The 15,786-nt window shown below is 41.7% G+C and overlaps 1 protein-coding gene across 1 annotated transcript in view; it reads left to right on the top strand.

Moving 5' to 3' along the window:
- Hpse (heparanase) overlaps nucleotides 1-11,875 on the top strand; it is a 41,733-nt gene extending 29,858 nt beyond the window's left edge. The window contains exons 11-12 of the mRNA XM_076546724.1: nucleotides 2,747-2,893; nucleotides 10,324-11,875. Coding sequence (XP_076402839.1) covers nucleotides 2,747-2,893; nucleotides 10,324-10,483 — 307 coding nt within the window. The 3' untranslated portion in view covers nucleotides 10,484-11,875. The remainder of the gene's footprint in view (nucleotides 1-2,746; nucleotides 2,894-10,323) is intronic.
- The last annotated feature ends 3,911 nt before the right edge of the window (nucleotides 11,876-15,786 follow it).

Genomic DNA, 15,786 nt, shown 5'->3' with positions numbered 1-15,786 from the left:
GAGACCCTGTCTCAAAAAAAAAATGAAAAAAGAAAAAAGAAAGAAAAAATAGAGAGCAGCTGAGAAAAACATCTACTGTCGGTCTCTAGTCACCACACACATGCGCACACATTTCACATACAAGAACATGCACATGGGGCTGGAGAGATGACTCAGAGGTTAAGAGAACTGCTTGCTCTTCCAAAGGTCCTGAGTTCAATTCCCAGCAACCATCTGTAATGAGATCTGGTGCCCTCTTCTGACCTGCAGGGATACGTGCAGACAGAATACTGTATACATAATAAATAAATAACTCTTAAAAAAAAAGAAAAGAAAAAGAGGAATCCTTCTTAAAAAAAAAAAAAAAAAGAACACACACACACACACACACAATTGCTTAAACAGGGGCTGGAGATATGGCTCAGCAGGTAAGAACACTGGCTGAGGACCCAGGTTCAGTTCCCAGCACCCACATAGTGACTCACAACTATTTGTAACTCTAGTTTTAGGGCATTCAACATTCTGGCTTCAGCAGGCACCACACACACACACACACACACACACACACACACACACACACACTATATATGCAGGCAGAACACTCATACACATCATAAATAAGGTTTTTTAAAAATAAAAAACCAAGCTGGGCGGTAGTGGCACACCTTTAATCTCAGCACTCAAGAAGCAGAGTCAGGTGGATCCTTGAGATCAAGGCTAGCCTGGTCTACAGGGCAAGTTCCAGGCAGCCAGGGCAAAGAGAAACCCTGTCTTGAAAAACAAACATAAATAAGATTAAAAAGCAAAACAATTGTTTCAATATGGGCATATGCAAAGATTTACATAATGATTTTAATGAAATAATGTCTATAATGAAAACATATCCTGAATGGTACGCAGATGATTCCTTACGGGTGCGTGTAATATGAACATGAATTAGTGTTGAATATACAAGTCTGTGGATGGACTGATCTCCTTAGTTTACCCAGGTGGAAGAAAGAATCAACACCACCAACAGCATCAAAGGGTGGAAAGGCCTGTGAGAATGCTCAGCCGCTAAAGGCCCCTGCCGTCAGGACTGACCACCTGGTCTCCATCCCTGGGACCCACGTGGTGGAAGGAGAGAACCGACTCCTGAAAACTGTCCTCTGCCCTCTGTGTGTGCACATGCGCACAAATAAATAAGCCTAGCTTGTTTAACTTAGAGATTCTTTTTTAAGTTGTACCTGGGCCAGCAGACAGCGCAGCAGGTAGAGGGACTGCAGGGCCCGAGTTGGTCACCACAAGGCAGTGGAAGAGAACCAGCTCCCAAGAGTCGGCCTCTGACCTCCACACATGTGGCGCACATATGTCCTTCCCAGAAATGAACCAAATAAATAAAAAATAGTCTTGAGTTGTGACCATGTTTTAGAGCAAGAGGCCATGCAGATGTTGCTAGACCTGCACTCTGGCTTTAGGTAGAAAGAGATCCCCAAACCCCAGGGCTTAGCTTATCTGAGTTCCCATCTCTTATGGCAGATGGGCTAGTATTATCCCCCAAAGCCCCCTAACATTCTCCACTCCTAGGCACTGGGGACTCGGAACAGTGGAGGTCATGGTATGAAGTACGGAATGGCTGAAGTGGATAAATTCTGGAAAAGTCAACAGATTTATTTTTTGTTTGTTTTGTTTGAAATAGGATCTTACTAGGAGGAGGTCTTGACTGGCCTGAAATTTGTTATATAAACCAAGCTGGCCCTTGAATTCAGATCTGCCTGCCTCTGCCTCCCATGTGCTCTGAGTAAAGGTGTGCACCACCACCCTCGGCCTTCGTCTGTCTTAATCATCCTTTTATTATGTGTGATTAGCATATTCTGTGTGTTTTGTATATGTGCATGCTCACATGTGGGGTACACATGTGTTCATGCACATACATGAGTGTTCATGAAGACATCAACAATCTCGGGTCCTTCCTCGGGTGCTGTCTACCTTTTGTTAGGGACAGGGTCTCTCACTGGCCTGGAACTTTGCCAAGTTGCTAGGCTAGCTGGCCAGCAAGCTCTAGAGAGTCACGTCTCTCCTTCCCGTCTCAGCATCACGAGAATGACAAGCATGAGCCACCTTGTCCAGCTTTTCACGGGGTTTCAGGAGATGGAGTGAGCATCTTACCAGCTTACCCACCTCCCCAGCCCCATTTCAGTTTTTTTTTAAAAATTATTTTTATTTTATATGTATGGGTGTTTGCTTGCATATATGTGTATACCATGTGTGTACCAGGTGCCCTTGGAGGCTAGAGGAGGGTATTGGATCTCCTGAAATTGGCATTACAACAGTTATGTTGTGAGTTATGGGGACTGAACCCTAGTCCTCCGGAAGAGCAGCCTATGCTCTGACCAGCCTCCTGGCTAGTCTTTTTATTAGACTAGGAATAGCTCGTTTATATAGTTTATAACTGGAATTCACTATAGATCTTATTATCATCAAGATTGTCATTATCCTTCCTATATATAAAAACATGTGGTCTGGCTATGGCCTTCTGGAGCTCAATGTGGCAAAGGAGCAAAGCTCTCAGCCTTCTGGCTCACGAAGTAGTGATATGAAGAATAGTACTTTTCTTGTTTTCAAAATAGGGCCACAAGATTGGCCTAACATCATCCTTGGAAAGGCTGCTAATACATCCCACCACCATATGAATATGGTACTCGGTATCTCTGATTGCATGAATGTTCTAGTTCTTCAGTGTGTAAGTCAGACAGATATGTGACTGAATTAACCTGTTTGCTTTTAGCCCAAGGTATCGGGAAGGAGATTTAACTCTGTATGCCTTGAACCTCCATAATGTCACCAAGCACTTGAAGTTGCCATATAAACTGTTTAACAAGCCAGTGGACAAGTACCTTCTAAGGCCTTTTGGACCTGATGGGTTACTTTCCAAGTAAGTAATTTTTCTTGTTGATTGCAAACTTTATGTAAGTTTATTGGCATTTATCAGAATAGAGAGGGTTTTTCAGTGGCGGGGGGGGGGGGGAGAGGATAACTATTACATTCTAACATTTTTTTATTTCATAAATTCTATATGTGAATACTTATTTATACAGCTGTAACTCATGTAAGAGGGCAATGTAGGATATGGACACAAACTAGTAGTTATCTTAGAAGAAAATCTGTAATCCCAAATATCTTCACATATTAAGATCCAGTCAGTGTATTTAGATTATTTGGTTTTTTTTTTTTTTTTTTTTTTTTTTTGGTTTTTCGAGACAGGGTTTCTCTGTGTAGCTTTGCGCCTTCCCTGGAGCTCACTTGGTAGCCCAGGCTGGCCTCCAACTCACAGAGATCCGCCAGGCTCTGTCTCCCGAGTGCTGGGATTAAAGGCGTGCGCCACCACTGCCCGGCTCGATTATTTGTTTTTTATATTTTTTATTATTTAAAACATTTTTTAAATTTAAATATATTTTGATCATATTCTTCCCCTCCCCTAAGTCCTTTCAAATCCTTGCCCTGCCAACTCAGCTTTAGATTCTTTCTCAAAAGAACAAAAACCCAGTATAACAACAAACTCCCCAAGGCCAGGAAAACAAAATAAGGCCACACTCAAAAAGAAAACAAACAAACCCCACCAAACTATATCCAAATAAAAGCCACACAAAAAGCTGTGGCGTTCACTATGTTGTCAGCTCTTCCTGAACATGAGGCCTGTCCTGGAGAGGTTGGTGTGTCTCTCTATGGAGGAAAACTCATTCTCTCTCCCAGCAAGTGACAGCTCAGTTGTTAACCTTTACCCTGGTGGTGAGGTTTTCATTCATTCCTTTAAAAAATATATATAACAAAACAAACTATAAGATAAACAAAAACTATCACATCAAAGTTGGACAAGCCAACAGAAGAAAAGTTGAAAAGCTCAGAGATCTGTGAGGGGCCCACCCCCACTTTTTTTTTCCATCACAGGCAATTTATTTTGTTCTATTCATTCACAGTTAATACAGAAAATACTTGGAAACATTTCCATATAATGTTTGACACAGAAATCATCAAATAGAAGTATACAATGTTGACAGGAGGCAGTACATTTATAATTTATAACCCCAAATGTATTTATAAATTAGAAATGGAAAGATCTACAAATGAAATTATGAAGGTTCACCAAAGTCATTTAATCTGTCAGTTTCTCATTCATTTTTATGTCTTAATAATATTCTATTGTATGAATAAGCCACATTTTATTTCTCTCCAGTATTTGATAGCTATTTGAGTTGTTTTAACTTTTTTACTATTAGCAACACACTGCTATAAACTTTCATGTACATGTTTCATAGGTGCACATTTTCAGTAGTTTGAGGATATATTCCTAAGGGTAGAATTGTTGAGTAACAGAGTAACAATGTTTTGCATTTTGACTAACCACCAAACTGTTTTGCCAAAGTGGCACACCATTTTACAATCTCACCAAATCCTTGTTTTTAAGGCTCTGATTTTTGTACAAAAGCATTCAATCATTCTGTCAGACCAAACCAGGAAAAGTAAGCTATAGTTCAGAGCTGTTCTATTCCATTTACTATGCAAAGCCATTCTTGGCGTTTGCAACTCTCAGCCCTTTTGAGTATTCTTGCAGTGTTCACCTTTTCCTCCACCACTTTTTTTTTCTTCTTTTTTTCTGGTTTATTTCTATCTATTACAAATGTATAAAAAATCCTCCATCAACGCTGCTGTTAGCAGCAGAACCTTGAGAAATATACATTTGGTTTGCCTCAGAAAAGGAACACATATTGCACTGTAAAGTTTATAAAATTGGCGCAAAACATTGTGATAATGTTACAATACCAGTTTTAAGAGTTCATGCCGGGCGGTGGTGGCGCACGCCTTTAATCCCAGCACTCGGGAGGCAGAGGCAGGTGGATCTCTGTGAGTTCGAGGCCAGCCTGGTCTACCAAGTGAGTTCCAGGAAAGGCGCAAAGCTACGCAGAGAAACCCTGTCTCGAAAAAACCAAAAAAAAAAAAAAAAAAAAAAAAAAAAAAAAAAAAAAAAGAGTTCAGTGACTAATGGGGAGCCGAAGGGATACATGCAGAACTGTGAAAGCGATCTCACTTAGCCAGCTGTACACGTAGACTGTAAATCTACATTCAGATCATTTCTGAACTAAGACTATCATCTCAGTTTATCTGTTGAGGTCAACCAGGAAACCCTAGAATATACCTTGATTTTTGCAAAAAACAAAATAGGGGGAGGGGTTTCTTCAGCATTTCAGTCCACGAGTAACAGTATCCTAACAGGCAAAATGTTCTCTCACTGTCAACATAGAATGAACTGCTGCTGGAGGTCAACTTGGGTTTTAATTTGCATTAGCACTTACATGCATAGTAGTCCAGGTTGTTGACCTCATGACTTTAAAAAGTAACTCTAAAAAAGTAAAATGGCCCTTCTTGGAAGACTAAAGAAAGACATCCAGCCACAGTTGTAAAAAGTCTCATCAAAACAATATACCCTTTTATAAATTACGCCTCAATTTAAAAAAAAAGAAAAAAAGTAGCCCCAAATAAGAAGCAGCTCTGAAAAAGAAAATATAACTTAAGATATTTGAAAAAAAAAAGGTGAATACAGGTTCAAAAATAATTAAGATACATTTTCCTAAGGCTACCTAGAATTAGGCTTTAAAGAATTCTACCATTTCAAGTTTACCACTAGTTACTAGATACCTATTTACAAACAAGATGTTCACTTTTTTTGTTCCTTTATCAAGAGAAAAATCTACCTTCAGACTATGAGGGTGGTGATGGGGAGGGACTGGAAAACAAGATTCAAACAATCCCATGCAAATATCACATTTTCAAATGGAAGAACTCCAAACTGCACTAGAAGTTCCAATCACTAAGACACTTTCCATTGAAATGATTTAAGTACAACTACATGTCACCAAGGTTTAGGCCTAATATAGGCCTGACAACCAAGTCCTTGTTTTCTGGAAGAAAGGCCTCAAAAGTCCCACTCAATTCCACATAACAATACTTCAAAGATCAATTAGGTTTTCCTTTCCTTAATATTTTTGTTTTTGACTTCTAATCTTAAAAACTAGATTAAAACTTAGCTCATTTCCCAGAAGGCATTGCTTCCCTTTGCTCTATGAAAGAGTCCACCAAGACCTCTTTCTCAAAACCATCTAGCCCCCAGCCTCCAGTCTGTGCTTGTGATACATCTTTCTCAACATCCTGAAAAGGTAATGTAGGTAAAATATGCTCATAAACATTAAAACTAGTTGTTAGAAAGACGTAACTAGCTTTATAATTTAAGTTTTAAAACATAAATACTTGCAGCTTGATCTGCACTGACAATGATTGTCGAAGCCTAGAATTCAACATTTACAAATTCTCATTCACACACAAAACACACTATTATCACACAACTTGTGTCTTGAGAGAATCTTCTGCTTTTTAAATCTTTGGTCTCCCAGTCAATCCCAAGTTCAACCAACTTTAACTAAAACTTCACTCAGAATTTCACCAAGCTTTTCACCCACACATTAATGCTTGTCATATCTTTCATCAACTGTCACCCCCACTTTTTTTCCTCAGGGTACTCTTGAGGAGTGAGGGATAAGAGATTTCGATAGAAATATAGAGGGGGGATACAGCTAGAAACACAGGATAACTTTGGGAGGTCCCGGATCCTAATCCATTGGTCCCTTCTGTCTCTTCTAAAGGGTTTTTTCTCCAGTTTTTTTTTGTTTTTGTTTTTTTTTTTATTGTTGTCATTTGGTTTTTGGTTTTTCGAGACAGGGTTTCTCTGTGTAGTTTTGGTGCCTGTCCTAGATCTCGCTCTGTGGACCAGGCTGGCCTTGAACTCACAGAGATCCCCCTGGTTCTTCTTCCCGAGTGCAAGAGTGCTGAGATTAAAGGCATGCACCACCACCACCCTGCTCCTAAAGGGTATTTTAAAGGAATGCCAAGGGGTGGAGCAAAAGACCTCCCCCTAGCACAGCCACGTACAGATCCTTCCAAACACCTGGTAACCATGCACATGGTCAATCCATGCCCTATGCAGCTCTGCTGGGTAAAGCCAGCTCAGATCTCACTAGGAAATCTCTGGACTCCCACAGAGACCCACTTGTTCACACACTCAGGGACCCCATAGAAACACCAGATTGGAAGCCATAATATACACCTGGAGGACCTGGCACAAACCCATGCAGGCAGGCCCTGTGCATGCTGCTTCAGTCTCTGTGAGTTCACATGAGCTTTGCTCATGTTGATGTAGAGGGCCTTGTGTTCTTGGTGTCTCCATCCCCTCTGGCTCTTACACTCTTTGCTCTTTCTCCTCGTGGGGTTCCCTGAGCTCTGAGGGAAAGGATTTGATGGAGACGTCCCCTTTAGGGCTGAGTGTTCCCAGGTCTCTCGCTCTCTGTGTAATGCCTGGCTGTGGGTCTCTATATGTGTCCCATACAGGAGGAAGCTTCTCTGATGATGGCTGAACAAGGCACTGGTCATGAGAAGAGAGAATATCATTAGGAGCTGTTTCATCACTACATTTTTTTTTCTTTTTTTAGATTAGTATTATTCGGTTCTGCCCTAGGTCCCTGGGCTAGCTATCTAGTCTCAGGTTCTTGGTCACCCAAGCAGTGTTGATATGGGTTCTATCTCGTGGGGTGGGCCTTAAGTCAGATCAGTTATTGGTTGGTGTCTCCCATAAGCTTTGTGCCACCACTGCCCCAGCATATCTCTCAAGCAGGACACCATTGTAGATAAAGGGTTTGTGGCTGGTGTTTATCACGTGTAGAGTACTTCCACATTTAGAGTATTTGTTCCGAGGATACTGATAGCCAGTGGCACAGAACCATCCGTCTGATCTAGTTAGGGCGTGTGGGTGGACTAAAAACACCACACAGAGCTGGGGGGGATTCTCCCACAGCACTGCAGTAGTTGGGGGGAGGGGTGGATAGAGTAAGAAAATGGCTGGAAACAGCTTCTTGGTAAATTATTTCTGTTGTTTCTAAGTACATTTTGGGTGCATTCCCGAGTGCAGAGGTCAAAGGGCAGCATGCGGAAGTTCCAGCATGGGGGTCTGGGGCACCAGAATCAGGCTGTCAGCTGACGCACCAGCCTTGAGTGAAAGTATTTGAACAGTATTTATGTATTTATCTCAGGTGAATTTTTCCAAGGCTGCTCAATTCTGCCAAACCTGCTGCTTACTAATTCTTTAAACCTTTATCTCACCTGCAGTCCAACAGACCTGTCTTCTATTCCTTATCCTCCTGTTTCTGTCTTCAAAACATGAAGCCAGTTACTTCCCTCAGATGAAACCCCACTCTCATTGCTGAATCCACTTAAACCCACATCCCTCAGGGCACATTTGTATAGTTGATTAAACACCACAACCTGAGCAGGTGGAATCTTGCTGTGTTCCTGTCTTACACAGCACTATTAATTCACAATATCAAACTTACCTTCAAGTTGAGGTAGCAAAGCACTGAATTGATCCTAGGACTTCAGTAGGCATTTGCTCTGTAGACCAGGCTGGCCTCAAACTCAAAAAGCTCAACCTGCCTCCACCTCCACAGTGCTGGGATAAAGGCATGTGCCACCACCGCCTGGCATTGGTAGGCATTCTCAAACAGTCCTTCAGTTCATGCTGAGTGCTCTTACTACCAGTATTCAGAGATATCTTTCAAGACCTATTTTTACTTGTGGTTTCCTGAAGATGGTCATATTTCCTCTGCTTCCTTATATAAACTTGATGTGATATGTGAGCGTAAAAACAAAACCAAAGCCTGTGGACTGAATCCACCTCAGAATAGCCTTGGTGGTATCTGCTGGCCCAATTGTGGCATGTTGTTAGTATGCCTTGAGTTGTGGGACTAGGTGCTGAGCTTCTGACAAAGGTTATATGGAACCCAGTTCCTACCCACTGACCCTCGTAAGGACAGGAGGTGGAGCAGGACATAGTGATGCACACCTTTAATTCCAGCACTCGGGAGGCAGAGGCAGGGGGATCTCTGTGAGTTCAAAGCCAGCCTGGGCTACAGAGTGAGTTCAAGGACAGTCAGAGCTATATGGTGAGATCCAGTCTTAGAAAAGAGGTGAAAAGGCTTTTAAAACATGAGCAGTGCAAGCTAGGCATGATGGTGCACACCTATAATCCCAGCGCTTGGGAGGCAGAAATAGGAGGATGGCTCCCAGGTTAGGGGCCAGCCTAGTCTACATAGTGAGTTCTAGGCCAGCCAGAGCTACAGAGAAAGAACCTGTGAAAAAAGAAGGAAAAACACAGGATAGCACCCCATGGAAACAAAATATCTAGAAGTAGAGAATTAAGTAAATGCACTAATGAATTCACAGCATAGAATCCTGTGCTGTGTGTCACTAAAATGATACAGTGGATGAATACTGTATGATATGAACAAACATGAGAATGTAGTAAATGAAAAATAAGTTTTAAGAAAATATATACAGGACTGGAGAGATGGCTCAGAGGGTAAGAGCCCTGGCTGCTCTTCCAGAGGTCTTGAGTTCAATTCTCAGCAGCCACATGGTGGCTCACAACTATAATGGGAGCCGATGCTCTTCTGGCATGTAGACACAACCCTCATATGCATAAGCACAACCGTTAAAGTAAAATGTGTTTATATGCATAGAAAGATGGAAAAATATGTTGAGGTATTAAAAGTAGGATGATGTAATGGGTTACTTTTGTTTTAGGAGTTTTTGAGATAGGGTCTCCTGTGGCCTTGAATATGCTGTGTAGTCAGGAAGACTGTGAACCCCTGGCTCCACCTCCTGACAGTGCTAGGATTACAGGCCTGGCTTGTTATGTTCATGTATATGAAAAAAAAATGGCAATACATAACATTTCCATAGTGCTTACTGTACGCAGGCATGGTGATGACTTATACATGTGTCACGTGTGTTCTATATATGGCGTAAACATAACACTCATCAATCCTATCAGTTTTTACAAATAACAAAAATCACCTCAGAAAAAGATAAAGAACCTAGGTGTAGAGGAGGTAGGAAGATCACTGGGAGTCTGGGGCCGGTCAGGGTCGCACAGTAAGTTCCAGCTTGAGCTATGTCTGTGACGCCATCTTGGAAAAAGAGATTAAAACAGGTGCATAGTTTGTGCATGTTTCTGTAAAAAGCCAGACAGTACTGCTGCGGGCTTGGCGGGCCGGACGGGCTCTGCTCCAGTTACTTTCTCTCCCTCTGTGGCTCTAAGTTTGTCTTGGTCAGACATCTAATCTCACCTAGTGCGGAAATACAAATTATATAACTCACGCTGCCACAGAAGTCCTCCATGGTTTAAAATTAGTTCACAGCTTTCTCAGAGGCCATAGTGCATGCACAACCTGCCCAACTCAGGCCTGTCTCTCCTTTCCGTAGATCTGTCCAGCTGAACGGTGAAACCCTGAAGATGGTGGATGACCAGACTCTGCCAGCCTTAACAGAGAAACCACTCCGCCCAGGAACCTCCCTGGGCATGCCTGCCTTTTCCTATGGGTTTTTTGTCATAAGAAATGCCAAAATTGCTGCTTGTTTATGAAAATAAAAGGCATACAGTAGCCCCGAGATGAAAGAGTTCAGGGGTGTTATTCATGAGAGTAAAGCAAAGCTCTAGTGGTCTGTAGGAAGGCCTCTCAGTTCCAGAGCCTTCAGGGACGGGGGCATGCCTCAGTGCTGGCGCCAGTGTGACCTCATCTAAGTCAGACACTATAGGTAATGGCAGGTAATGGCGCCGTGTGCCAAATGATGCCTAGCATTTTGCATGCACTATTTTGAGGGTTATTAAAAATGTATAGGAATGCCTTCGATATGAACAAGAGGCAAAGAAGTGAAGGATATGTCATGATTTTTTTAAAGCTTTGTTTTTATTATTATTATTATTTTGGTTAGAAGACTGTCCAGTCTGTCCTTCAGGAGCCTCTCTGGAGCTCCGGCAGGGCAAGGCTCATTGCCACAGCTTCATACTGCCTGGAAAAGACACATCTGCTCACACCTGACAGGAACTAAAAGGAAGAGAACTGGCCCCATTCCTCTTCTCTGTTTTTCAGAAACCATCTGTGAAAGGACAGATGGGTGGGTGGGGTAGTATTAAGAGCAAACAAACAAACAAAGACAAAAAACAAAAACCAGTGACAACACTTGAGGAAAGGGGTGACATAGTTTGGAAATGACTGTAAAGGAGACGGTTGGTAGACAGAAGTTTTAGGAAACCCCTGACATGTCATAATCATCCCAGTGTTCACTTTTTCTATACCATTAGTTCTTGCTTCGCTTGGGAAGCTTTGACGTCACTGTGAGTAACAGAGACCACTAAATGAGGACATTTATAGCCCACATAAGAAGTTCAAGTGAAGCAGGGTCAACAGCTGGGCACACCATGGGTCAGCTGCTTTCACCTGCTCTGCCCCTGTCTGAAGCACTGGCTCTGTTCTCGGCCTGGTCACATGATGCCTGTGACTGATCTACAGGTTCATTGAGATCTGGTAGCAACCAGAGGAAGAAGATGAGTGATTCCTTCACAGACCTGAAGATACCTTTCCTGGAGGTTCTCCCAGCAAGCCTTTCTTCAAGTCTCAAGTCCTACTGGCTAGGAATAGGTCTACGGTCATTTCCCCAGTCACCATCCATGACCATTTGATGCCTATAATTGTCATCAAGCCACCCTCCTCTGGGAGGTTCGGTGGGGTCCACATCACTGGACATTACAGTCCTGTGCTCTGATCAAGTAACAGAATGTATTTCCCCCAGGATTTTAATCCTCTTAAGGATTAAAATTCTACATGTTTGTGTCTGCTGTGAATATTATCTCAATTGAATTTGAGTACATTGATTAAAATAGACCTTAAAGTTTCGATGCTTCAATACTCTCAAACTTTTATGCAAGCAGTTTTTATATTTTCACATTTGAAATAAACTAATTTTATAGCCTTAATCTGCATGGTTATTCTTCTAAGAAAGCTAAAGCTTACAGGTTCTTACATTTGCAAGGCTGGTTTTGATGGACTGTGCTGTGGCTTACTGGAAAAATGCTAGCCTAGGACAGACTGAAGGCCCTGGGTTTGATCCTCGGCACTGTACCATGAATGAATGAATGAGTGAATGAACGAATGAGTGAAGTCTTTCCCTTCACCATTTCTGTATACCTACCTGTATTAGTTCATCCTCCCCAACATCCAAGTTCTTGGCTCTGAAGAAGAGGAACCATAGGCATAAACATCATTTCCTACTTCAGTCGTAAAGTCCGGACTTACCTATTTTCCTTGTTCCTCTTCCACTGAATAAACTTAATGCTTAATTTTTCACTTGTATGATTATAGCAACATCTGAGTCATTCATTCACCCTGACTTTCTCAAACACTTTCATGATTTATTACGTTGAGGGGAGGGGAAGGTGTGAGGGTGCAGGTGCCCTCAGAGGACAGGAGCATCTCATCCTCCTGGAGCTGGAGTCACAGATGATTGGGAGCCACCTGATGTGTGCTGGGAACCGAACTCGGATCTTCTGCAAAAGCAGTCAGTGCTCTTAACCCCTGAGCCACCTGCTCTCCGGCCTTGCTGGAAATACTCAAATGGCTTTCCACTTCTTACAGACCTTTCCATCAGCCTTAACCCTAGCCACGTCATCAGTTCCACCCTCCAGGCTCACAAAGTGGGAAGTCTGAGCACGCATGTGCGTGCGCCTTCTGCTCCCATGCTTTCGTGTGCGCGTCCTGTCCCCTCTGGCTGCTCTAGCCTAACTCTCCTTTCTAGGTGACGGACGTTCATGTTTGTGAAGACCCAGTCAGACATGAAGGTCAACACCTCCTTTAGCATTCATGTAACTTACATTGTGTAACTCTGTCCCGGAACCCTCACCGTGACAGCCACAAGCTGTTTCAGCTGTATCCATCTCATCTCACTTGACGCTCACAAGAAGTGGACACAGAATCTTAGTCATTTCCCGTGATCAGCATACTGTCACAGATGTCTTCCTAATGACATAAAATAGCTTAAAGTACAAGCAACCTGAGTTCTATCCCTGGAACCCACAGGAAGTTGGAAGGAGAGAACTGACTCCACAAAGAGCTGACCTCCACACATGCAGGGGTACCTGTGTGCCTCCCCACCCCACACACAAATCATAAAAGTAGGATGAGGCATTTTGATCTTGAATACTCAAAAACATTAATGATATTTGAAACCTGAGAAGGCACTGCCTATGTAAATTTAAACCCCTATTGAAAAAGCTAAAACTATGTTAAAGAGCCTACCAGGCTTATAAATTAGAACTTCATGACTGTGGAGAGTTGGAATGTTACAGATCTAGAAACAAATCATCTTGGGCTATCTTTAGTCCCTTTACTAATCACTCAGTGCTAACCTTTGATTCTGACCTAACATCCTTTCAACCATCACATAAAGCCTGAGTGCATTCACTTAGTTCCCCAATCCAAAATTACACATCATAGACGCCATTTACAACCTATACCAGAGTTTTCCCTCTTTGCTCTAACTCACCTATGACATCCCCACAATGTATTTATCAAATTCCTTGATTTATTACCTCCTTTCATTCTGCTTCATTATTTTTACATTGAAACATAGTTTTGGGATAATCCGAATCCATGTTCTTGAGCCATGGTCACTCATATCTGGCTGAGAATAAACTTATATTCCGGATGAGGTAAGAGTTGTGGTTTTATGTTGACATGTTTCCTCTTTAAAAGTATTTTTTTTAATTTACTATTTTGCTAAGACATGGCTCATTGGGTAAAGATGATTACCACCAAGACTGATGACCTTGGGTCAATCCCCAGGACCCCCATGTTTGACTTAAATACACACACTCACGTACACAGGCACACACACACCTTCCACCAGCTACAAGCAAATAATAAATATAACTTGGTTAAAAAACAACAGGTCTCACACAGCCCAGGCTGGCCCCAAACTTCCCATGTAGCTAAGGATGACCTGAGCTCTTGATTCTGCCTCCACTTCCGAAGTGCTTGGATTCCAGGCATGCATCACCACACCTAGATAAAATCTTTTTTAAATTATCGAGGCAGCTGGGCATGGTAGCATGGGCTTTACTTTAATCCCAGCATTTGGGGAGGCAGAGTAGATAGATCTCAGTAAGTTTGAGGTCAGCCTGGTCTACATAGAGAGCTGTAGGCCAGCCAGAGCTACAAGGTGCAGCCAGCCTAAATAAATAAATAAATAAATAAATAAATAAATAAATAAATAAATAAATAAATAAATAAGATAATTTTTATAAAGGAAGAAAAGTTTAGAGGCATATGCAGAAGCATATGCAATATAAATTGCTGGTAAGATGCTACTAATTGTGGATAGTTATATGAAGAAAGCATGGTTATATGAAGACCAGTGCTCAAAGTTGTCACAGAATGTTAAATGTAGTAATATTAAAGTTTCTTAAGGTTCCTTAGGGAAAATGCTTGTCTGCCCTGTTAGTGCAACTATTTAAGCTCCTATGCCTGTTAGCTTTTAATCTGCACTGTATCGTACTGTTCCAATGATTTTCATCATTTATTTCATCCTTGTGGTTCATAACATCTACAAAAAAAAAATGAATGTCCAGGGGTGAAACTTGTCAGGGCATGTGAGTTTTGTGGCTGAAACAAAAATAGTTACTTTCTTCTTTTAAAAAACATTTATTATATGTATTTATTTTGTGTGTGTGTGTGTGTGTGTGTGTGTGCGCGCGCGCTCACGCACACATCCCATGGAAGGCCATGAACATCATGTCACAATGGCAAAAGGTTGGACACCTCTGTGAGGTTAACAGAAGAGGAAAGAGAGCTGTGGTGACTCCTGAGCTCCAGCCTCATGCTAGTAACTATTTGGTGTTCTTCTGTCTTCTCTAATGTATATACCACCGAGTAAGGTGATTGAAATGGGTTTGAGATTCAAAAAAGCTGATGGGTTTTTAACATCATAATAGAATAAAATAATTAAGCAAAATAAAAAATAGCATTACCATCTTTTCCCTGTAAAACAGAAAAGAAAGCATTCGCAATTCCTTTTGAATTTTAAGTATTGTGATGGGAACGCCAGGCAATTGGAAATAGTGTGCAAGTGTAAAAGTGCCTTGTGTTTGGCATGGTGGGAACCTCTGCTACCTAAAAGGGTGTTTGAGAATAAACAGCATAGCCGGGTGGCGGTGGTACACACCTTTAATCGGGAGGCAGAGCCAGGCGGATCTCTATGAGTTCAAGGCCAGCCTGGTCTACATAGTGAGATCCAGGACAGGCACCAAAATGACACAAAGAAACCCTGTCTCGAAAAAACCAAAATAAACAAACAAACAAATAAATAAATAAATAAAGACAGCGTGCAGAGCGGTGGTAGCACGCACCTTTGCTTTAATCCCAGCACTCAGGGTGGCAGAGGCAGGCGGATCTCTGTGAGTTTGAGGCCAACCAGAGCTGCACAAAGAACTCCTGTCTCCCATTATCTCAATATGGAGAAGAAAGGAATATAGAGCAATGATTCCCTAATTCAGAACCTCTGTTTTGTGAGATGGAAAAGTCCCACAAACAGACAGTAGAATTAGGACATAATATCATGAATGTAATGAATCAATACAATTAATAAATTAATATCATAAATATAATTATTGAATGAATACTGTGAATGTAATCAATGAATACCACGAATGTAATTAATATCATGAGTGTAATTAATGAATATCATGAGTGTAATTAAAAAAATAATTTAAAAAAAAGGGTTGGGGATTTAGCTCAATGGTAGAGCGCTTGCCTAGCAAGCGCAAGGTCCTGGGTTCGGTCCTCAGCTCTGAAAAAAGAAAAAGAAAACAAGAATTTCCCTTAATTGAAAAAA

The sequence above is a fragment of the Peromyscus maniculatus genome, chromosome 10 (assembly GCF_049852395.1).
Source record: "Peromyscus maniculatus bairdii isolate BWxNUB_F1_BW_parent chromosome 10, HU_Pman_BW_mat_3.1, whole genome shotgun sequence".
NCBI classification, from domain to species: domain Eukaryota; kingdom Metazoa; phylum Chordata; class Mammalia; order Rodentia; family Cricetidae; genus Peromyscus; species Peromyscus maniculatus.
Note: the sequence above shows the minus strand (reverse complement) of the source record. Positions and strands in the feature narration are given on the sequence as shown.